This window comes from Ciconia boyciana, chromosome 1, assembly GCF_034638445.1.
Source record: "Ciconia boyciana chromosome 1, ASM3463844v1, whole genome shotgun sequence".
In the NCBI taxonomy this organism is placed as follows: Eukaryota; Metazoa; Chordata; class Aves; order Ciconiiformes; family Ciconiidae; genus Ciconia; species Ciconia boyciana.
Window position 1 is genome coordinate 219,693,540 of NC_132934.1, and position 22,861 is coordinate 219,716,400.

General features: G+C 51.1%; 1 protein-coding gene across 14 annotated transcripts in view; it reads left to right on the forward strand.

Annotated features, from left to right (window-relative positions):
• The window catches only part of STIM1 (stromal interaction molecule 1), a 105,165-nt gene that overhangs the window by 23,050 nt on the left and 59,254 nt on the right, over positions 1-22,861 (forward strand). For 9 of the 14 annotated variants that reach the window (XM_072851045.1, XM_072851052.1, XM_072851047.1 and 6 more), the window contains exon 3: positions 17,520-17,653. In XM_072851045.1, coding sequence (XP_072707146.1) covers positions 17,520-17,653 — 134 coding nt within the window. Of the gene's footprint in view, positions 1-17,138; positions 17,161-17,519; positions 17,654-22,861 lie in introns of those variants that run through there. The other 5 variants (XM_072851048.1, XM_072851055.1, XM_072851050.1 and 2 more) reach the window with 2 other exon arrangements.

Below are 22,861 nucleotides of genomic sequence, written 5' to 3' on the forward strand. Positions count from 1 at the left end.
AGTTCATACATGCTAATCGTGTTGGAAATCTCTTTTTAAATTCCTGAGGAAGCTCCCCAAAGTAATGAATTGAAAATTCAATAAAACGTAATGGGAATATATTAGCATGAACCGTCTCTGGCCAGAGGAGCTGTGTGAGTCTGAAGTGCTTCGCCCTTGAGATGTCAAATCTTTGCAGCAATCAAGCCTTGAAAGGAAGGCTTGGTTGGAGCGTAAGCGCTGCTGCCTGCAGTTCTGCCTTCTAGCTGCCCCAAGGATAACCTAGAGTAAAGGGTTTAGTCCTCCAGTTACAATAAGTAGGCTCACCTTTTCCTGTCCTTTCCTTTCTCTGCAGCGGGAAATGTGAGGCAGCTGTGCTTTGGACTGGAACAATCTGTCGGCTGTACGGTGTGCATGCACCCACTGTGGGCTGCACGTGAGAAGGTTGAATCCAGCGAGGGGTTAGTTTTAAAGTTGCTTTAAATCTTCCTCTGCACCTTTAGTTTGTGGCACCTGCATGGACAGGCACACTCGGCTTTTAGGAGCAATCCAGGGCGAGTTTTCTCTTCCTGAAGTTGTTGTCTTTATGGCTTATGTGCATCTCGCTGCGCACGAAAACTCACCCGCTTCGCAGGCTGCTTGTGGCAGCTGGAAAGTGGGCATCCGCTTGCAGGTGCATAAATCTAAGGTGCTGTTTCTCGTATCTCTTTTCACATCCTATAAAAAAGAAGCAAGAGATAAGAGAGGAAGAGAAAGATAGTTTCTATGGAGTGGGTGGTGTAAATACTTCCTTCCAGCATTGTGGATGTGACCTGTTACTCCTCCGTGCTGGACTGGGAGCTGCCTGGCCAAACTAACTGCGCAAGCAAGAGACCAGTTCAGCCTTGAGGTGCCACTCCTTTATAGAGAGCTCTCAGAAGAAACAACAAGCTTTTTCCTAATAGAAGTAACTTTAATTTTGACAAGTTAGGATGAAATATTTTACATTGTAAAAGCAGGTCCCTGACTTACGCAGTGGGAGGATACAGAGAAGATGGAGCGAGACCCTTCTCAGGTTTGCAAGGCGAGAGGCCGTGAACACCGATCGCAGCAGGGGCAATTCTGTTTGGATGTTAGGGATGTGTTTTCATAACGAAGGTAGTCCATGTGTTGAAACTGGGGCTCAAAGAGGTGGTTGAACCTCCTTGGAGATACCAGAACTCAACTGGACGGGGCTGCGAGCAATCTGATCTAAGCTGGCGCCTCTCAGTTGTGTATAAAGGACGAGAACAGTGGGAGTTCTATGCACGAAGGTACAAGGGAGTTACACACCCTTCAACATTCAGATAGTAAAATTATCCAAGCATTAGAGACACAAGTAGCTGCAATGCAAAAGCTGCTTTTTGTGCCTAAGCTTGCTGCTGCTTGCAACTGCTTTTCCTGGTTAGGCTGATGTACGTCTACAAGGAAGCGAACATTTTCTCCTGTGAACCCGATTAGAATGAATAAAGAGCCTCCAAATTTTGCAGATAAGACTGCTTCAAAAAGTTAATATTAGTAATAAGGATCACATTTTAAAAAAACAACCAACCAAACAAGAAGGCCAAAACACCACTATTATAGCTAGCTATAAGTACAAAATCATGGGGTAAAATGCATTTTAGACCTGATTTACTTATGTGTACATCTTTGTGCTGCAACGTCAGCTGATGCGATCGGTCAGGTTGCGTCACCACATGGGGGTGACGTAATTCTGGAGACAACGATCGGCCCTGGAACAGTCCGTTTGAAGGAGAAGAAAATCGAGTCAGGAGTGTGCATGATAGGAGAAAACGTTTACTTTTCACAGAAAAAATCTGTGTTTGGAGCAGGGGGGCTGCAGGAGGGTGCGTGGTCCCCTGAGATGTGAGCTACCGCCTGTCCCAGCCCCTGCCACGCAGGGCCCCGTAGATGCTCTTCACCGAGCGTCCCACGGGGCCTGAAGCCTTTACTTAGAAGGAAAAAAGGTGGTGGTGAGAAGGGAGAGGCCGTGCGTGTTAAAGGATCGCTTTGCTGCGAGGGGTTGTGAAAGCACGTGTGTGAAGTGCTGCTCTGCTTTGCACTTCACTCTTGGGTTGCAGTCGGTAGTTTTTAAAATCATGCAATGCATAGCCCTCGGGAGCGGTGCTGCGGCCGCTGCAGCCAGGCTGCCCCGTGCCAGCTCCCTCCTGCGTCTCCGAAGGTGCCGGTGAGTTGTGGGGCTCCTTGGGAAGCTCCGAACCTGGCGGGGGTCACGCCGGGGAGCGGAGCCGGCTGCTGACCCCCTCGTGCTGTCTGAGAGCATCTGTGAGGTGGTTGCACGGGCTGGTCCATGTCATGGCAGTGGTGGCAGCAGGGGCTGGGTACCCACGCTGCTTCCTTGCCTAGAGCCTCTTTGGTCATTGTAATTCTGCACGTTCTTCTGTCTCGCTTTTATTTGACTTTCTGGAGGTAGCTGGAGTAGTGCTGACTTGTGTTTAGGTGGGTGCTGCTGGTACCAGTTCGTTTAGGCTGGGGGTAAAACAGAGTCCCACCTCCGTGCTGCTCAGAAGCCGAACGGCTCAGCCTCGAGCTGGTCTGCCGTATTCTCTGCTTCTGGAGACACAACCACAGCACTGACGTGTTTCTTCCTAGCCTGCAGAATACTTTAGACTTATTTAAACTCCTTAATTTTGTAGGTTCTTTGAAGTGTGGTATCTCCTTTGATCCTAGGGTTGGCCTCCAGAAGAGAGCTGTGGTCAGCGTGGATGGAGCCAGAGCAGCTCTCAGCTTTGAGGCTCATGGGTGTAAGGTGCTGTCCCCTGTTACTCTGTGCTTTCGGGCAGCAGCGTGGTTCAACCCAGGAAACAGCCAAATACAAATTGCTGTAGTCTGTGCGGGTCACATCAAATCACAGGGAGCGTTGGAGGGCAGAGGTGTCCCTTGGAGGGACCTGGACAAGCAGAAGTGGGCTGGTAGGAACCTTTGTTAAACCTGAAGTTTAACAAAAACAAATGCAAAGTCTTGCATCTGGGATAGAATAACCCTGCTCAACGATAGGGGCTGGGGGCGACTCTCTGGGAAGCAGCTTTGCAGGAGAGGATCTGAAGAAGTTGCCCATGGGCAGAGTGCCCTGGGGTGAGGGAGGCAGAGGAGGGTCCATCAGGTCCAGGGACGAGGTCCTCCCCTTTATCGGGCAGCTGTGATGCTGTGCCTGGAGTACGGTGTCCACTTCGGGGCTCCCCGGTACAGAAGAGGTGCGGACGTGCTGGTGTGCGTCTAGCAGAGCCACCGCGGGGGCTGGGGGACCGGGAGGGTTCAGCCTGGGGCAGAGGAGGGCACAGGGGGACCTCACTGCTGCCTGCAGCCACCCCATCGCAGTGCCCAGAGACGGAGCCAGGCCCTTCCCAGAGGTGCTCGGCGCTGGTAGGAGAGTAGCACGCATGGGCTGCAACACGGGGAGCCCCGACCGGATGTAGCGGAAGAAAACTCACTGTGAGAATGGTCAAATACTGGAGGGGCTCCGAGAGGTTGTGGAGTCTCCATCCTGAGTGACCTGACCTGGCTGGAGCTGCGTCAGGCGGGAGGCTGAACCTGGATGAGCTCCAGCGGTCCCTCCTGACCTATGTTAGTCCATGGTTGTGATTTTCTGATTCTATGATTCTGTAATTTTAATTGATGTCTTTATTGTGTAGTGCGTTGCTCTGGGGGTAACTTTGACTAGCCTTGAGGTAAATGCTGTTCTATTCTGGTCTTGCCTGAATAACGAAATTAAAAATATATGTTAGTATTAGGTGTTAGGTATTTATCAAGAAATACTCTCTGAGAGCAAGAGGGGAATGTGTATTTCTCTGCCACCTTGTGAAAGCCACCAACATTTTTTACTTCTGTTGCAACCTGAATTTATATATCTTGAGCTCTCCTTGCTCGCAGTATCTTTTGCAGTGCGTATCGTGTACCGGAGTGCCAAGAGCTGGGGACTGGAAATCCCTGGCTTTGGGCAAGCTCTGCTGCAGGAACGGCTCAAGGGGGGTGGGTCAAGGACAATGAGAGGGAACGGCAGAGAGATTGTGGGTTTTTCTTTGATTTCTTCTTAGCTTTCTTAGGCGTCTCAAATTTTTCAGGCAAGAATGACTCACTGATCCATTATGTGGTTTCCTGACTTTTAGCAGTTTTTCTTTCACTTAAAAAATAATAATTACTAGTTTTGCATCACCGTGCACAGCAGCCAGCATTCAAAGCCACGTACCGTGGGCTGTGGCTGACTGGAGCGGCTGACTCATGTCTGTTACGGGTTTTCAGATTGACATGGATTTCTTCCCACCTCTCACTGAGTCTCCATCTTTCAAGATACCTGTAAGGCTGGCTTTGGCCATGTAATGATCTCCTCGTCTCTTACAGAGCAGGCGTGTTGATCAGGGTCCTGGAGAACAGGAGCAGGCGCTGCAGGGTTGGCCAGCCCCCTCGGTTCCCGCGGGGCAGGGACCGCCGTCCTCCTGCGCAGCTCTGCAGCGGCGCCCGCTGCGCCCGGGCTCTGCGCTGTGATGGCAGGCGTAGTAGGCTTCTGCATATCCTTCCCCAAAACATCACCTTCTGTGAACGGAAGGTGCTACGAAACGGGGTGCGTGTCAAGGGTTAACCCCTGGATTCTGCTGCAGCCGGTGGTGGTTTTTCAGCGTGCGGAACCCGGCTCCCATCACTTTGTGAAGGTGCGGGGTGCCCCGTGGCTGCCTCTGACCCTGCCCGGCGCTGACGGCTCCCAGCGTTGCGAAGAAGCAAGTTTCCTTAACCTCTGAAAGCACTGCTGTTCGTGGCGTACTGATAAGGCGTTTGAGAGAGATGTATCTTAGAAGGAATATTCGCCACTAAAATATTTTACGTACTTTAAACAGCACTGGGCACAGGGTTGTGTGCGGCTGTGGAGCGCTGCCTGGCCCAGGGATGTGCTTGCGTGAGCTGCACAGGACTGCGCCGCCGGAGGGTTTTCAGCTGGGAATAAAAAAGGGTTTCTAGACTTTCCGGCTATATTTCTAAAATAATTCCCGGCTGTGACGGTGCGCTCAGGATCTGCGCAGCCTGGGGTACCGCGGGTTCCAGTGGGTGCTGAGGGTGGGTTCGGGAGGAGGGGTGGTGGTCGGGTGGTGCACAGCCGCACCGCGTCAACCCAGCGCTGGCGGGCTGTCAGCGTCCCTCCTGCTGCTCCCCTCTGGGCTTCTGTTCCGGTGCGGTGGAGTCGCGGCCAGTTCTAAGGAGGCCAGGGCAGAAATGAGCAGCAGTGCTGGGGACGGGCGTCACTTGTCAAGCTCAGGGTGCATCAGCAGACGGCCATGGGCTTCGTCCCCCGTCGCTCCTTTCCCACCGCGACGCAGGAGAGGAGAGCTGTTTTTCCGGCAGCGCCTGGTGCTCGGCAGCCGGGAGCATCCAGCCTGGCGGCTCGCGGCCCCAGGTCCCGGTGCGGCTTTGCCCGTGCTGCCGGCGAGCAGGAGGTGGTTGCGCCTGGCCTGGAAAAGGGCTGGGGCTCCCTGGTGTGGGGAGGGGGCACAGTGGGCCGGGGGAAAGCGCCGTTTGGGCTCTGGGCACGTGGCCGACGCTGTGCGGTCTGGGGAATGACTTCAGAAAAGTGGCCGTTCAGAGCACTGGTGCAGAATTGCTCTTGAGAAATCTGAGGAATTTCCAAGATATTTTTATACTGAGAAATATTTACACCTCAGCGTTAATAAACATCCATTTTATCTAAAAATAAGTAACCCTGTACCAAATGTAAAGTGAAGAAGGTCGCTCTTACCTAAAGAGTTAACGGAATCTGCCGGTTATGGCCACGAGAAGTGGAGGGGCAGGAGAGGACCCTTCCCCATTGCACCTGCCTTCACGTGCTCTGTACGAGGGTGGAGGAGGGAAATGGAGAAATACCGCACTGCCAAAAAGGTGAAGGAGCGATAAGGAGCGACATTCTAGGAACTGCATTTACACATTTGCCTTTAATTTTGGAAATATTTTAGGAATTTCTTTTTTTGGTGTGCACTGGAATGCATGTCTTGAGCTGGGTCTGTAAAAGACAAATCTGTGCAGTGATGTCTTGGGTTTTGTTCTTGCACTGGCTTTGGAGACATGGAAGATACCAAGCACTGTAAATTAGAACCACTGTTCAAAGACATGGGGAGAATGTAACCAATACTCAGAAAAATGCTTGCAAGTCTGAGAAACCATCATATATTTATGCCATAAAGCAAAGCTAGGAAAAAACCCCCAAAATTGTCTGGTAATATTTTTTCTTTCATAATTTGCAACTCTTGGAGAAAACTCCTGATGACTTCCTTGATTAAATCCGCATTCGTGCGGTGATCGGGAAGCCCTGCTCTCCGCACGGCTGCTGACCTCAGAAGCTGTTTCTGCAAGGGCAGAGGGTGAAGCCCGTGGAGCAGGACCGCAGGAGCTGGCAGCGAGCTTGTCCGAGGCGATGAATGGGATGGCAAGTTGAGAGCTGGCTGGTTCCGCGTGCGGGCGTTGCAGATCCTTCCCGGTGGAGAGGTTTGTTACTCACTTGTGGCGGGGGCTGGACTGTGCGTGTTTGGGTTGCGCAAGGGGTGCGGAGCCGGGGGAGCTTGAAGGGATGTTGTCTTTCGGACGGCCGTTCGGGTGAATACATGGGAAGCGATGCTTCCCAGCCAGGGCTTGTGCCCGAGCCTGTGCTGGGCTCCCGAGATTCCCAGTTCCCGACTGGGAGCAGGCTCAGGCAGTGCCTCTCCGTGAGCTTCGCCCTGGGGCGCAGACCTCTCGTGCACCCACTGCCGTGAGCCGGCAGGGCCCGTCGCTCTCGTCTCGGTAAAGTGCCCGCAGCAGTGGGAGCCAGGCGAGCTTTCCTTCCTCTAAGGATTCTCTCTTGTGGGAATACTTGCTTGCACTTCCCATCTCTTCAGCAGTACGGATAGAGGTTGCTTATGGAAATTAACACTACGTGGGAACGTAAGAAAAATTGCTGCTGCTCTTACTTTGATGACCTGCAGATGCTGGTGCTCCTGGAGGCCCCTGAAGCCATAGAGCCAAGGGCTTGACAAAGACGGGGGAAGGAGAGATTTTTGTTTAGCCGGTGACTGGTGTTCCCTGGTGGTGGGATTTGCAGTGCCAGGAGGTATCAGGTCTGTCTGTCTACGGTTGGCTGAATTGTTGCGGTTTTCAAATAACCCACAATATTAGCAGATTTAAATGAATTAGGGAAACTTTACCTGTCTCCAGTGAAGGTGCTTCTAAAGAACATCAGTTGTGAAAGGACAGTCGTATTGAGCGAAGGATGACCTTAAAGTCAAATCTGGATGGCCTTCGCTGTTCGGTACAGTTTTAATTACTCAACTTTGTTTGGCACAAAAGAGAAGGAATGCGTAAGCAGCTAGATTACTTGGTTTATTATTATGAAGTAACCCAATCTCTAGTTATTTGAGCTCATTAGAACTTTTTCCTACCCGTGGGATATTTTTGCTTTTGCTGCTCATCTTGCAGAAGGACTCGACATGGTATTTTCTAGCTGACTAGGCAAAACCGCTTTGCCTTACAGGGTGGTACTAAAAGAACTTTTGCTATCTTACTTAGCCAGCCCAACAGAAATATTACGTGGTCCCGGGGCCTGAAGAAAGCAAACAAAAATTTCTCAGGAAGGAAATACATGAAACGGGCACTTTGAGGCCAGAGCACACAAGCGAGGATGCTGAGATTTGGCCTGGAGAGGTTTGAGAGCAACGGGAAGGGCAGAACCATGCCCGAATACTCCGTTGGTGGCGTGGGCAGGAGATGTGATCGTTTACCGTACCTGGCGTAGGCTGCCTGTGGAGACGGCACGGGCAGGAGGAGGTGTGGGCGCTGCTAGGACAGGCAGACGGGGCCGGGGCGTGGGGTGGGGTTGGTGGCGTCTGCTTCCACCCCAACGGGGAGAGGTACCTTTGTTTTGGGTTGGGGGGTGGTTATTTTTTAATGGGCTTGCAAGAGCAAAGCATTTCAGGAGGAAGAGTGGGACAGCAAAGGTTTGTGGTGGAGGGGATTGGGTGGAAGCAAGGGTTAAAAGGGCTTTGCTGCTGGTTGCGGGGAAGAATGAGGGTGTTTAGAAGAAATGGGATGACGCTTTGCTGGTACTAAATCAAGTAAATTGTTGCATGGAGATCAGGGGATTTTCCAGGAACAGATAGCTGCCATCAGAATAGGGGAGACGGATTTGGCCCCGTGAATTCGGCATGGGCTGTTTCTCTGAACACTATTATTAGACGGTTTGCGAATATTTTTAGTTGGACCTTCCAGCAGGGGCACCCAAGGGTGTTGCTGCTTTCTTTAAAAGTATATCAGAGATCAAATGGTCTAACCTCTGGCTGTATTCACATTTTTTCTAGACTATTTAATTTGAGTCAGGTTCAGGGGGTTTTTTGCATCGTGCAAGCTTTTTCATTAAAGGAAAAAAGTGTATCTTTGAACTCCTGCTAATACGTACTTAATACTTGAGGGGTTTCTGGTAAGACTCGCGGGTTGGTTACTTGTGCTCAGGTGAGGAACCGGGGATCGGTGCCGCAGAAGCGGTTTGCAGCGCTCCATGTGAAGTGAAGTGGAGAACTGGGTGACTTGAGTGAATTTCTATGTAACTGTCTGCTACAGACCCCGCTGTTCCAGAGGTGATGGTAATGTAACACAGCAGCAAGAGGACGTGAAGAGTTTGGTGGTGTTGAGCGAGACGCTCGCTTGAATGCTCTCCTTTGTCTGCTCCTCATGAAACTCCCTTCAGCTGAACCTTCTGCCTACAAAAACGGTGATGAAAATAACGGGTTGGAGTTCCTAGGCTCTAAGGGAGGTGGGAAGATGGATGAGGTCTGTTTGCAATGTCAGTGAATTGCGTGTGGCTCCTTGAGATGACGAGAGTCGCACGCACGCCGTGCCCTGCCTCTGCACCTCCTGGGGAAGGAGTTTGCCTGCCAAGGGGACTCGTTCAAACGGAATAGGGAAATGCGTGTGTTAAAACCCCAATTCTGTTTGACAAATTCACCTAAATTAAAAAAAAAAAAAAAAAAAAGGTTGTATGTGTGAATGTTCACATGCATTTGTGGACGAGTATTACGCATTAAGCATGGGGTCGTGGCTGATGGTTCCCTATGGAGTAAATCGTATCCAGCTGTACAGTGTAAGCTTGTGGTATAAAAATACTCTGAGTACTTTTATGACAGTGGAAATGGATGTATACTCTCGTAACTTTGTCAGGCTCTATTGTTTGGTAATTAGAGCTGGAAAACTATGATTACTCTGCCCTTTTTTGCCTTGCTCGCCATGCTGCTGGTCTGTAGCCTTGCAAAATACCCTCGTTCCCTTTAATTTTCCTTACTCCACAAGTGGGAATGGTAACCTCTGGATACATTCCTTACAAAACTGTTTAATGCCTTTGTTAAAATTTATGAAGTTGTCCTTGGCTTGTTTTTTTTATGCAAAACCAGAGTTTCAGGGGAGGAACCCTGAGCAAGGAAGTTAAGCTGAGTCCTTGTTTATATTAGTAAAAATATATAAACAATTCTTTTTCCCCAAGTGTAAGACTTTTTTTTTTTTTTTCCCCTGCCGTTCCAGTGTTTATAAAAGCGAGTTATGTAAATGACATTCTTATAATTAAACTGCTATCTAATCCTATCCCGATGGCTGCTGTTGCTATAAAGCTCAGTGCTGCTGGGGGCAATCGGCTGCGACAGCATTAACGCGGCTTTTCAGCATTATTAAAGATAATGGGACCTCGTAGAAGAAAACTGAGAGAACCTGAAATTAAACAAACAGAATTCTCATTAGAGAGGCTCTCCCACAAGAAAGCAAAGATCTGGAATAAAAGACTTTGACGTTACAGAGTCACTGAGGCTGGCAGAGCCTCCTCGCCCACCCTGCCCAGGCAGGGTCACCCAGCGCTGGTGGTCCAGGGTCGCGTCCAGTTGAGGTTTGACCGTCTCCGTGGATGGAGACTCCCCACCCTCTCTGGGCAGCTCGTGCCAGTGCTTGACCACCCTGAAAGAAATAAATAAAAGTAAAAATGTCTTTTCTGGTGTTTAAGTCAGATTTTCCGTATTCCAGTTTGTGTCGTTGCCTCTTGTCCTTTCAGGGCGGGCTGGGGCTGACGAGGCAGTCGCAGCAGGAGAAGGGAAAAGAGCGGAAAGTGTCATTTCTCCTAAGCCATTTTGTGGGACGCGTCTTGCTGATCTGTTCACACAACCAGCCCAAACGGTTTTCATGGTAGATGCCTCTCCAGCTCTGCCGAGGCTACTCTAGCACTTAAGGCGAAGTGTCTGCTGATGGTCTCCTGGGTGGTGGCACCCAGAGGGATGACAGCACCCATTGGGATGGCAGCAGGGCCCCGGGCAGTCTGCTCAGAGGAGATTGCATCGGGGATTGCAAAATACCTTTAGTGGGGGGGCGAAGGTGGGTGGGTGTGAGTCCGGAGCGATGGCAGGAGAAGGGATGTAAAGATGGCATGTGTTGATAGCGCCCGGGTTAGCAGGCCATCAGGGCAGTCTGTCAGGACACCAATGGGGGGAAAAGGGACGACTTCTTCTGAAAGGAAAGGCTATTTAGCGGGTAGATAAAGAACAGGGCTGGAGGCGTAAAACAGTGAAGAGACAAAAGACTCCTGATGACTGGGAGAGGTGGAGTGGGAGGGCTGAGTAGAGATGAGGGTGTCAGCTCTGAGGGGTCCAGAAGTCGCACCCCAGATCCTGGTGTGGTCTGCCACCTAGGAACGAGTTGGGACAAATGACGAGGACCAGACAGCAAGGGGCTCTTTGTAGAAACTGCTGTATCAAAACTTCCAGAAGTGCTAGGCCTTCTGGAAGAGGAAGATGTTATTAAACAAAACCAATTTCTCACTCATTTCAAGGCTTTCGCTCACTGAAGGTGCCACACGTTGTACCTGGGTGGCCTGACATGGAGTGTCATCGTGTGTGACGTGGAGGGCAAGGCCTGCTGGCTACGGAGCCCTCATTTATGTTGTCAGCTGGTCAAGAGGAACCCAAGAGATGACGTAACTTTTGGATAAGTCTTTTTTTAATCTCCCTTTAGGAGACAATGGTTTTTTTTTTTGCTTAATCTTCCATAAATCTTAGGCAAGGTTGCTGGCCCTGGGCTTTGTTTCTTCATTTGGGGTATTCTTACAGCTGCCTCCCTGTAGCTGGGGTGGGGTGGGGAATGGCCCATGGTGTCTGGTGAAACCTCACGACCATTCTGTTATCAGTGCAGGGTCGTCTGCTGATTGAGTCACTTGTGCCCTTATTCAGACTTTTCCTGGCCTTGAGGCAAACAACAAATTCCTGGCCCTTTACTGGCTTGATGGCTGTCAATTGTGTGCTTGGCTGTCAGCGCCCGCCATTCTTATGCAGCCATTGCGTTGTTGCTCTTTCTGCTGCTTTCACAGTGGTGCCTCACTCATGGCATCCGTGTTACGGATGCCCAGGGGTTGTCCTTGTGGCTGCAGGAAACCTGGGCAGGATCACTTCAATACGTGTGTCTCGTTGCCTGAATGCCGGACGGACCACTGGGACAGACGTGGTTTGGGGCCCAAGAGTTATGTGGTTATGAGAGTGTTAATAAGAATAAAGCCACTCTTGTTTTATAATAACATGACCTTTCCTTCCTCTAATTTGAACTTTGCCAGAGCGTTGCTACATTCATTGCTACAATAATAAGCACAGGCTCAGAACAAGATGATAATGTAATATTTTGGGAGATATCTTTTAGCCTGATTTCATTTTTCCTTCTGAAGTCAGGTCCAAAGGCAGTATAAATACAATGACCGTCCCATGTTCTTGCTCTCTGCCATTGAGCAGCATGACAAATTGCAGAAAAGGCCCAGCACAAAGTTCTGAGCTAATTTTGCAATAACTGCAAAGAAAACTCTTGCAGGGTAGGAGAGGAAAACCAAATCTGTGCAAATCAATGTTAGGGCATCCAATAATATTTAAAATAATTCTGCCAAGTTCCTCGCCCTTGCCAATTAAGATCAACAAAAATTACACAGATGAAAAATTGCCTCGCCCTGGTTGCTGTGAAGTACTTGGACCAAGTTGTTGCAGTGTCGTTAGTCACCCTTCCACCTCCTGCTGCCGTCCAAGGTGTAATGGAAGAACGGAGGCTTCCTGGCACACCCGAGCAGGGAAACACTGACTTCGCCTCCTGAACTGCCACCGGTTCTCACGCCCTGCCCGCCACGGCGTTGTCCCTGGCTGCTGCTTCGGTTGCTGTGTGTTGCTGTAGCAGATGGTTTATCCCAGGTCCAACCGCAGGCTCTGTGAGTCCAGGTGTCCCTTATCTCCACCGGCTGCCTACGGCAGCTGGCCAGGAGCAACGCGGGGTGAGGACAGCCCCGCTGTGCCGGGGAAGGGAGAACTTTCTCGGCTCGCTCACTGGCTGGTTTTGGTCACCAGTTTATAGGGCTGCTGCACTCTCCTGGCCGTGTGGATGGCCGCGAGTTAGTGCAGAATAAACTTCCCGAGGTTTGTGAAGCAGCAGGACACCCGCACTGCCTCTTCAGGAGCACACAAGTGGTCTCCATCATTGCCCCGGTCATCTTGCCATACCTGTTAGGAGGAGCAGCATGTTCCAGCACTTACTTTCTTCTTCAGCTAATGAATGCAGAAAACCAAAACTTTAGACGGAGCTGCTGACTACTGCCCCAAGCGCAGTATTTGCCATGCTGGACCTAAAGGGAAGGGTCTTGTTTGGACTCTGGTTCGGTGCTGGGAGCTGGTGTGGGGACGCAGCTCCGTGTCCGACAACCGGGGCATGGCGACTTGTCAGCGGAGAGAGGAATTGCTCCTTTTATGAATTTTTCTGTTTCTTACAAACATTTTGTGTGGTGTTTTTGTAGGCAAGCTTGAAAGAATCTGATTTACTCCGTTCTGGATACGTTTGGGGGGGTTGTTTTGTTTTTTTACTGAAGTCAGCAAAGGGTGAACGCACAGCAATAGGTGTGTGAGGTAACTTGGACTGGAGAGAGAGAAAGTGGCTGTTAATGTGAAGTGATTTGGTCGAGAAGGTTCAGCCTTTGCATTTGGAAATAAAGCAGCATGTGGCCTCTCCGAGTGCCCTGCTGCAGGGAGGCACGGTGGGTCTGGTTTTTCCGAAGCTAAACTGTTTTATATTTTCTCCTGTTTATTTCACAACTCTACAAGGTAGGAGGAGGAGATTGTGCCAAAACCAATAATAATTATCTTTCTAGATAATGAAACCAAACCTATAAATTCAGCCCATGTTATGTCAGTTCCAGGCCCGGCAATGCTTGTAACTCGCAGAAGTGCTCTGGTGCAAAACGCGTTGTCGTTGATCACAATCTCCTACAAAGAAGTCACCAAAGAAAACCCGACCCCACGGCCGGAGTGGCTGGATACGGGGGTGGGCGGAAGAGCGGGGTGCTGGGGGGGCTGTTGTACCCCAAGGGAGCAGAGCACGGCTCGGGGCTTTCCTCCGGCTGTGGTGGGTGCTCCCCGCGTCGACCCGGTGGGCGAAGCGCGGCTGGGTCTTGTTCGTTAACGGGGACTTCTGCTCGGCCAGGGTTGCGCAGCTGGGCGTTTCTCCTGGTGAGATGGACGTTAAAGCATCGACGTCCGGTGATGGGCTGGGACAAAGCCAGCCAGGAGCGGCTGTGGTGCCGTCACCTACGCGATCCATATTCCCTGATGCGCGTGGGTGCACGCGGCTCGTCTGATTTCTCGTTGGTGCAATTCTGCAGCAGCAGATTGTACAGCGTGTAACCGTGCGATCAGCCCGTTTGCCTCTGCGTGTCCCTAAAGGATGACTGGGTTTTCGGGCCAGAGAGCCCCTTTTGAAAATCCTGCTTTTGTAACAAAAAAAAGTCATCCCTCTGGGTGCCTCCCCTTGAAAATTCGGGTTGTCTGTGGGTTACCGACGGCCACCTTAGGGACGAGTAGTGTGCCTGAAGGGCCGTGGTGTCTGATGCCCTGTGCCTGTTAGCGGGAGGGCTTGCGGGGCTGCTCCGGGCCCGGGCTGAGGCCGTGGGTACTGGGACGTGCGCGGCGTGGGCAGGGGCTGCCGGCAGCTCTGCCTGCAGCGGCACTGAGTCACGGAGCCGGAGCTGGAGAACCCATTGGGACGGTTTACTCGCCAGGCTTGAAAAAGAGACTTTTAGGTACGAACAAAACCTGCTCTGGCCCGCTCTGTGCGTGATCAGGGCGCCCGCGCTGAAGCCGTACCAGAAACTCAGAGGGTTGCACCAGTATAGCTGCTTGCTGTGCCTGTGTCAGAGGTTTTAAGGGCTTATCTACCCGTTTTTAGCCTAGTGCTGGAGGTTAGAAGCAGGTTCTCCTTAAAAAGCTCCAAAGGATAGACCAGACGTGGAATTTTAGGGCAATTCTAGTTTTTGAGATTTTTTTTTGGTTTGTAGTTTTGAGGGCTTTTGCTCTTTCCTGGAGCGGTGATGAGAGCTCTGGTCTCCCAGCCTCGGGGGGTGGCGGGGCACGGAGCGGGGTGTGACAACAGCAGTTATCCATACGTAATCGTTGTAAATGGATTTGGATATTTAATGATGGCAATTTTTAGCACACAGGCATAGGGTGCAGCTGTTTATGTACAAATGAATGTTCCCGAGATGGTTCATCAGGCACCTCCAGGGTCTAACTTCTCTGGAGCACGATCGGCTGTTAGGATCTCCTGGACGTTACACACAAGCTCGGTAATCGGAGCAGGGTCCCTTATTTAGAAAAACAAACAAAACCCCACAAAAAACCTTTCCAATTGATAGCGTATGACACTATGCACTGGCGCATGAAATTGGTTCAGGATTTGAAAGATGCTAGTGCAAAATCTATAGCTAAGATCTTGACTGCATTGGTGTATACGTGTATATATAAACACACCAGAAATCATGGTTACAAGCATAATATACGAGCTTGATCTGATTTCAGTAAGGCTCTGACATCCACCCACGTGTTTTTTGAGCAACTTTGTTTTAAGCAGAACATGACTTTGAAGAACATAATTTATTCTGCTGCAGGTAAGTAAAGTTAAAATTAAATTCCTGATCCTTGGCTTATGTTCCTCAAAATTAAAAGCCCAGTGTTTTATTCAGTCTCCTCATTAGGGATACATTCGTAATAAAGCTGGTTGTGAGCCACGTACTTAGCGTGGGGAGAGATGATGAGGAAAATCAAGAGTTAAAGGTAGGAAAATAGCATTACATTTGCATGGCATTCTAGTTTGTTGTTTGGTTTTTGGTTTGTTTGTTTGTGGGTTGGTTTTTTGGTTGGTTTTTGGGTTTTTTTTTGTTGTTGGTTTGTTGTTTTTTTTTTACACTGAGTTCTTACAAAAATATTTAGGAATAAGTAGCTTATGGCTGAAGCTGCACTGAGTTGGAAGCTGCAGTAGCTGATAGGACGTGTGTCTGCACGTGAGCAGAACCTGTGCCTGGGCCGCTGTGGGCAGCGTGGCTGCGGCGTGTGGTTCACTGAGCTTAGGTTTGTGGAGCTCTTTAGGGGCTGGGGTTTGGGTTGGTTTGTTTTAGCCAGTCCAGAAGGGCTGAGGGATGGGTTTCCACTGTGAAGCCTGGAGATGCACATGATGCCATCAGCCGGCGTCGGTTTGGTTTCCTCCGTGTGGGAGGCTCTGTGCTTACGCATGGAGATCAGTGCTATTACAGAATCCCAGACTGGCTGAGGTGGGTCCCTCTGGTCCAAGCCCCTGCTCACCCAGAGCTGGTGGCCCAGGACCATGTCCAGGTGGTTTTGAGTGCCTCCAAGGACGGAGACTCCACCATCTCCCTGGGCCACCTGGGCCAGGGCTGGGCCACCCTCCCAGTGAAAAGTGTTTCCTGCTGTGCAGAGGGACCCTCCTGTGTTCCAGCGTGTGCCCATGGGCTCTGGTCCTGGCACTGGGCACCACGGGGAAGAGCCTGGCTCCGTCCTCTTGGGCACCCTCCCTGCAGGTATGGATGAGATCCCACGGATGAGATGCCCCTGAGCCCTCTCTTCCCCACGCTGAACAGCCCCAGCCCTCCCACTTGAGGATCCCCTCCCTCCACCTGCTGGCCACGCTCCTCCTCCTGCAGCTGCGGACACCCTTGGCCACCTTGGCTCGTGGTCAACTTGGTGCCCCCCAGGACCTCCTCTGCCAAGCTGCTTTCCAGCCGCTGGCCCCAGCCTGCGCTGGTGCCTGGGCTTGTTCCTCCCCAGGGGCAGGACCAAAGCAGGGCTGTTGGCAGGCAGGTCTGGTAATGTGAGCCCTCCATGTCACAAGCAAATTGACTGAGTGGATTTTTAAATGTGGTAGGTAACATATATTCTGTCAGAACCTCTGTTTAAGAGGCTTTTGGACTTCCTCTAGGAGTTTTTTTTCCATAGGAATCGTATAGTATGTGCTAAAATAATTAAAATAGTTTTTAAAAACTTGTGTGGATTTAATGTTTAGAAGTCTTCCGTATTGGTAGTGAATCCAAGTACTTGCGAGTTGTGTGGGGAGGTAACAGAGAGGTGAACAGCCCAAATGATCGTCTTTGGCTGCCGAGGCGAATGCCTGCCCAGCTGTTCCCAGCAGATACAGTGTGCGTAGCAGCAGCAGGAGAAAATCCACCTACTTTTCTCATAAATAAGCATGTCTTATCTTGAGGTGATCATCTTAGGGTTTGGTTTGAGCTCATACGTAATTTGGACTTTTCTGCTTAAATTCCTAGGAGTGCAGTCTGAACTCTTTGATTTTTTTGCACGTGCGACCTTCCTAATGGGAACTGGGCCAGGAGCTGTTACACTGGTTTCACAGCGGTAATTCTTAAATCATCATCTGCTTACAGTGAATCTGATATAGCCTCTGTGGAACAAAAGGGGGTTTCTTACTGCGTGTCACGAAAGGGCTCACCTTTGGGGATGTTTTCATCTGTGCTTTTGACTCAGCGCCGCAGCGTCGGTCTGCGGTCGTCGCGGTGAGTCACGCATCGCCACGCGGCAGTGCCGTAGAGGGGATGGACCAGCCACGTTTGGTGCTTACACGGACTCAGGCATGCAGCAAAATCTAAAGTGTTCGTCTTGAAATGTAGAAAAATATGTGAAAGCAAGCCAGAAAAATCCATTTCATAATCAGGAAGAAGGCTAACTTTTTTTAGTTGACGTGTTATATAAACATACAACTCTTACTGTCAAAATGTCCTAGCGAGGCACTGTGCCAACACTAACAATCTCCAAGCGAGAAATGAAGCTCGTGAAATGGGAGGTAAAGTATAGCCGCAGTCCTCCCCTTCCCCTGCCAGCGGGGCTTCAGGGACACCGTACGGGCAGGAGCAAGCCCCAGCTGTGGGACCTGCCCTCGGAGCGCTGGGGGGCCCGGGGCGGTGGGGCTGCTGCAGAAGGTGACCCGGAGAAGAGCAGCCTCGCTGAGGCCGTGACCTTCCCTTTGCTGTTAGGGCTTTAGTAGGACTCCGGCTGTTGCACGTACCCCTGCTGTGAATGACAGCACTGGGATGCTTTCCCTAGTGCTCAGCGAGGGCTTTTCAAACACAAGACGCTTAGTGAGAAAACACGATGGCGATATTTTTGGTACAGGCTGCCTAACGTTGGTGTTTTCTTCCTCAGCAGAATTCTGCCGCATTGACAAGCCCTTGTGCCACGATGAAGACGAGCAGCTCAGCTTCGAAGCCGTCCGCAACATCCACAAGCAGATGGACGATGATGCCAATGGCAACGTGGACGTAGAGGAGAGCGACGAGGTTAGTGCTCGGCTGCTTTGCCGTCATCCTCCCACGCAGCGCTGTGCCCTCGTAGGGGTCGTTCTGTTACGGGTAATGCTGACGTGGCGGGGTGCCTGAAATGCAGGTGTGCAAACTCGTAGGCTGTTGGCTGCCGATCTCTTCATCTGGCAGGGCAAGCGGTGTGCCATCCTGAGCCAAGTTTCTGATCCAAACGGCGTATTTCAGTACTGTAATCTTTAGTGCCTGTGGCTTCTCCTCTGTTCTGGGGGTTTCTACCCACTTAATCTTTTTCTGCACACGAGGTATTATCAATTTATTCCAACGCTGAAAGACAAGGAGATTGGTTTACGTGATTGTTGTAACTATTTCATTCCTTTTTTAATTGTGAGGGTAGGAAACACCTCTGAATTCTGATCCGGCCTCCCTGTCACTGTTGAGCAAATACACTGGCTGCTGTCTCCTTCACATTGCAGTATTTAGTACGTTCTTCCACCAACCCAGCTGAAACAGTTGCAGTGCATGTGTGCATACCGCTGAAAAAAGGGACAATTTTTTGTCGTCTTGGCCTTGGAGATTATAGCTGTTAACTTCACTGAAGAGAAATAAAAGTGGTGGTGTTTTCTTACATAAGCAGCAATAGAAATAAGTGACTACTAGAAAAGGGAGAGCTGTTTGTTTATAGTGTTGCCTCAGTTGCAGTGGATGCTCATTTACAAGGCTCTGTTCAAGGTGGGGAATTCTGTCTTATAAGGAGACTGGCATCTAAATAAGAAAGTCCAAGTGTTGGAAGCTAAAAGAAAGCAGACGGACGAAGGGATCTGCTGCCAGCCACAGGCAGTTCTCCAGTTCATAGAATCATAGAATGGTTTGGGTTGGAAGGGACCTTCAAAGACCCATCCAGTCCAACCCCCTGCCATGGGCAGGGCCATCTTCAACCAGACCAGGTTGCTCAAAGCCCCGTCAACCTCACCTTGAACACTTGCAGGGATGGGGCATCTCCCGCCTCTCTGGGCAACCTGGTCCAGGGTCTCACCACCCTCGTTGTAAAACATTTCTTCCTTAGATCTAGTCTGAATCTACTCCCCTTTAGTTTAAAACCATCACCCCTTGTCCTATCGCTACAGGCCCTGCTAAAAAGTCTGTCCCCATCTTTCTCATAAGCTTCCTTTAAGTACTGGAAGGCCACAATAAGGTCTCCCCAGAGCCGTCTCTTCTCCAGGCTGAACACCCCCAACTCTCTCAGCCTTTCTCCACAGCAGAGGGGTTCCAGCCCTCGGATCATTTCCGTGGCCTCCTCTGGACCCGCTCCAACAGGTCCCTGTCTTTCCTGTGCCGAGGGCTCCAGAGCTGGGGACAGTGCCCCGGGGGGGTCTCAGGAGACCAGAGTCGAGGGGCAGTTCTCCCAATCCCTCCATCCACAGCAAAACCACTGCCTGGCTAGGGATGTGCTGCCTGTCCTGGCCGTACCGCTGGGCTCAGGAGGACGATGCGTGGCTCTAGAGCTACACAAGTTGCTTGAAGGATGGAGGTGTAGGTCTCGTGCTAAGTCCACGTCCCGTGACTGAGGCTGGGCTGTGCTGGGAGCAAGGGCTGTTGAATGGTCTGAATTCTTGGCCCTGGAAGGAGGCGAGCCGGGAGCTGCTGAGACCACTGCTGGTGGTGAGCCGGTACGCAGGGTGCGCCCGGACGGAGGTGGGTGAAGGGGCTGGCAGCCGCGCGTGCTGCGCTGCGGAGCTCTGCTGAACGCGCCCTCCGCACCCCGGGCCTTTGCCTGATGAAGATGTCGGTACGTGTATTGTAGGCTCAGGAAAGACAGCTTGTGGGAGAACCTGATACCGTCTCTGTGTGAGGTTGGGAGTGTACAGAATTGTGACCCTGCTGCTTCTGGACCAAAAGGCATCTCTTCCCTTCCCCCCCCCCCCCCATTCTGATCCAGATGACAAACCGAAGGCATATGAGAGCCTGCACAACAAGCCGTCCTTCACGGGCCCTTCTCCCAGCTGCTTTATTCCCGCTTCTCAGATAAAGAAACCGCAGTCCAGGGAGGTTAAATCTCCCACCCAAAGTAGTGGGAGCAGCAGTTCAGTTTATTGGGCAAATCCAGCCGTCACAAGGGCTCTTCGCTTTCCTGGGAGGTGAGTCTCCAGCAAGGTGGCACAACAGCCTGGAGCTGAGCACCCTGCTTATGAGGAGCCAGCGGTGTTGGTTGGCTGTTCCCAGGTTGCAGGGCTGTTCCCTCTGCCTAAATCCCACTTCACGGGGTAATTAAAACAAATTAAAAGCTTTCAGTTGCATTTCCTAAAATGTGGTGTTTTCCCTGGAGGCAGTTCTCTGCTCAGCATTGCTTTGGAGCTGCAGCTCTGCCTCTCCCACTGACTCCTGGGGTAGCCTCAGGCAAATGAATTCACTTGGTGCATCCTACTCACCTGTTATTAAATTGAGGATAAGCCTCACATTATTAGGGTTGGGCATTAACTAGCAATTTTTATGGCGCTCTGAGCAAATCTGGCCCTCTGTCTCGGTGGACTAGTTGAGAGTACAAGCACTAGCAGTGTTATCTGTTTGAAGCCTTTGGACCGTCAGTTCATTTTACAGTATAGATATTGCCATTGTATGAGTAATAACATTTATTTTTCTAAAAGGCTTCAGAATCACTGCCTTGCTGCCATTACCAGTCAGTCTTCAGACCCCTCATAGCTGGTTCAGACCGATGCCTGAGCCCCTTGCATTGCTTGTCTTGGTCCCTGCAGCTCTCCTCCGGTTTCTGGTGTGTGCGTTACCCCTTCCTGCTCATGAGAAGCAGAGCTGCCAGGACGGTGTTGCCGAGCCTGGTGATCGGAGCGTTGCGCGTCCCTGCTGGGACTTCCCGCAGTGTCCCCCCTCTCCCAGGTGCTCCCAGCAGTCTCCCCTTAATTTTTCCCCTGCCCATACCAGTTCCTACCTCTCACTCTTTGCCATCCGCTTCCAGGGGACATTGATTCCCACATTGCTTTTGCCTGCGCGCGTTCTCTCCCCCTGCTCATCCAAACGGGATTCGGTGTCGCGTTGGTCCCCAGCTCCCTTCCCGAGATCCACTCTGCTGCCCGCAGGGAAGCGGGACGCAGCACCGTGCTCGTGTCATGGGTTAGCCCTCGCTGGTGCCCGAGCGCTGCCCTGGGGTTACCGCAGCCGCCGCTGCACCCTTCACCACTTCTGTCATCTTTAGCGTTATTTTCTGAGCAATTTGGGACAGGAATTGTGTCTGAATAGTATTTGGGGGAATTTTGCAGTTGTTACAAGCTTCCCAGCAAAAGGCGGTGGTTTTCCTTAGAAAGGAAGGAGATAATGGTATTTCTTTTGTTTAATGGAAAAAGCTTTTTTCTGTTACTTCTGCTGTTAATGGTTGGGTATGGGTAGTTTGAAGAAGTAGATAAATGTGGAATTTTTCATATAAGAAAGTCTGGTTTTTTGTAAAAGTTTGTTTTGGCTAATTGAGACCTCCTGTATTACATGGCTTCCTTCCTATATAGTTTACCCGTGCATTAAAATGCTGCCGTAAGGACATGACAAACAGGATAATCCTCAGGAAAACCCATCCTTCTCCCTCGAACCCCAAGTGCAGCCCGTTGCTGGGCTCTGCCATGAGAAACGCGTACTGGCTGTTGGTATGTGCCACAGTGTGGGATTTTGCTGGCGAGAGGAGGAAACCCAGAGGCTGGCAAAGGCTGCCAGGTGTTAAATTGAGCCCAGCAGACACCAAAACCCTGAGGAGCAGCGACCCGAGCGTGCGGTGCATTTTATGTGCAAATATTGCTCTCTGTGGAAAATACTTGTGTGCACATGGAGGTCTCTGCGGCTGGCAGAGAATTAGTATTTATATCTGTTTACCTATTGACAAAATGAAGTACTGTAGTGACCCCAAGTTATAGCATAGAATCATAGAATGGTTTGGGTTGGAAGCGACCTTAAAGATCATTTAGTCCAACCCCCTGCCACGGGCAGGGACACCTTCCACCAGACCAGGTTGCTCAGAGCCCCGTCCAGCCTGGCCTTCAACACTTCAGGGATGGGGCATCCACAGCTTCTCTGGGCAGCCTGTTCCAGTGCCTCGCCACCCTCAGAGTTAAGAATTTCTTCCTTGTATCTAATCTAAATCTCCCCTCTCTCAGTTTAAAGCCATTACCCCTTGTCCTGTCACTACATGCCCTTGTAAAGAGTCCCTCTCCAGCTTGCTTGTAGAGCCCCTGCAGGTACTGGCAGGCTTCTACAAGGTCTCCCCGGAGCTTTCTCTTCTCCAGGCTGAACAACCCCAGCTCTCTCAGCCTGTCCTCATAGGAGGGGTGCTCCAGCCCCCGGATCACCTTGGTGGCCCTCCTCTGGACCTGCTCCAACAGGTCCATGTCCTTCTTATGTTGGAGGCCCCAGAACCGGACGCAGTACTGCAGGTGGGGTCTCATGAGAGCAGAGTAGAGGGGGAGAATCACCTCCCTCGACCTGCTGGCCACGCTTTTTCTGGGCTGTGAGTGCACATTGCTGGGTCATGTTGAGCTTCTCATCAACCAACACACCCAAGTCCTCCTCCTCAGGGCTACTCTCAATCCATTCTCCACCCAGCCTGTATTTGTGCTTGGGATTGCCCCAACCCATGTGCAGGACCTTGCACTTGGCCTTGTTGAACTTCATGAGTCTTGCAGGGGCCCTCCTCTTGAGCCTGTCGAGGTCCCTCTGGATGGCATCCCTTCCCTCCAGTGTGTTGACCGCACCGCACAGCTTGGTGTCGTTGGCAAACTTGCTGAGGGTGCACTCGATCCCACTGTCCGTGTCGCTGACAAAGCTGTTAAACAGCACCGGTCCCAATACCCCAATGCCTGAGGAACGCCACTCGTCACTGGTCTCCACTTGGACATCGAGCTGTTGACCGCAACTCTTTGAGTGCGACCATCCAGCCAATTCCTTATCCAGCGAGTGGTCCATCCGTCAAATCCACGTCTCTCCAATTCAGAGGCAAGGTTGTCGTGCGGGACAGTGTCAGATGCTTTGCACAAGTCCAGGTAGATGACGCCAGTTGCTCTTCCCTTATCCACCAACGCTGTAACCCCATCGTAGAAGGCCACCAAATTTGTCAGGCACGATTTGCCCCTAGTGAAGCCATGTCGGCTGTCACCAGTCACCTCCTTATTTTCCATGCGCCTTAGCATAGTTTCTAGGAGGATCTGCTCCATGATCTTGCTGGGCACAGAGGTGAGA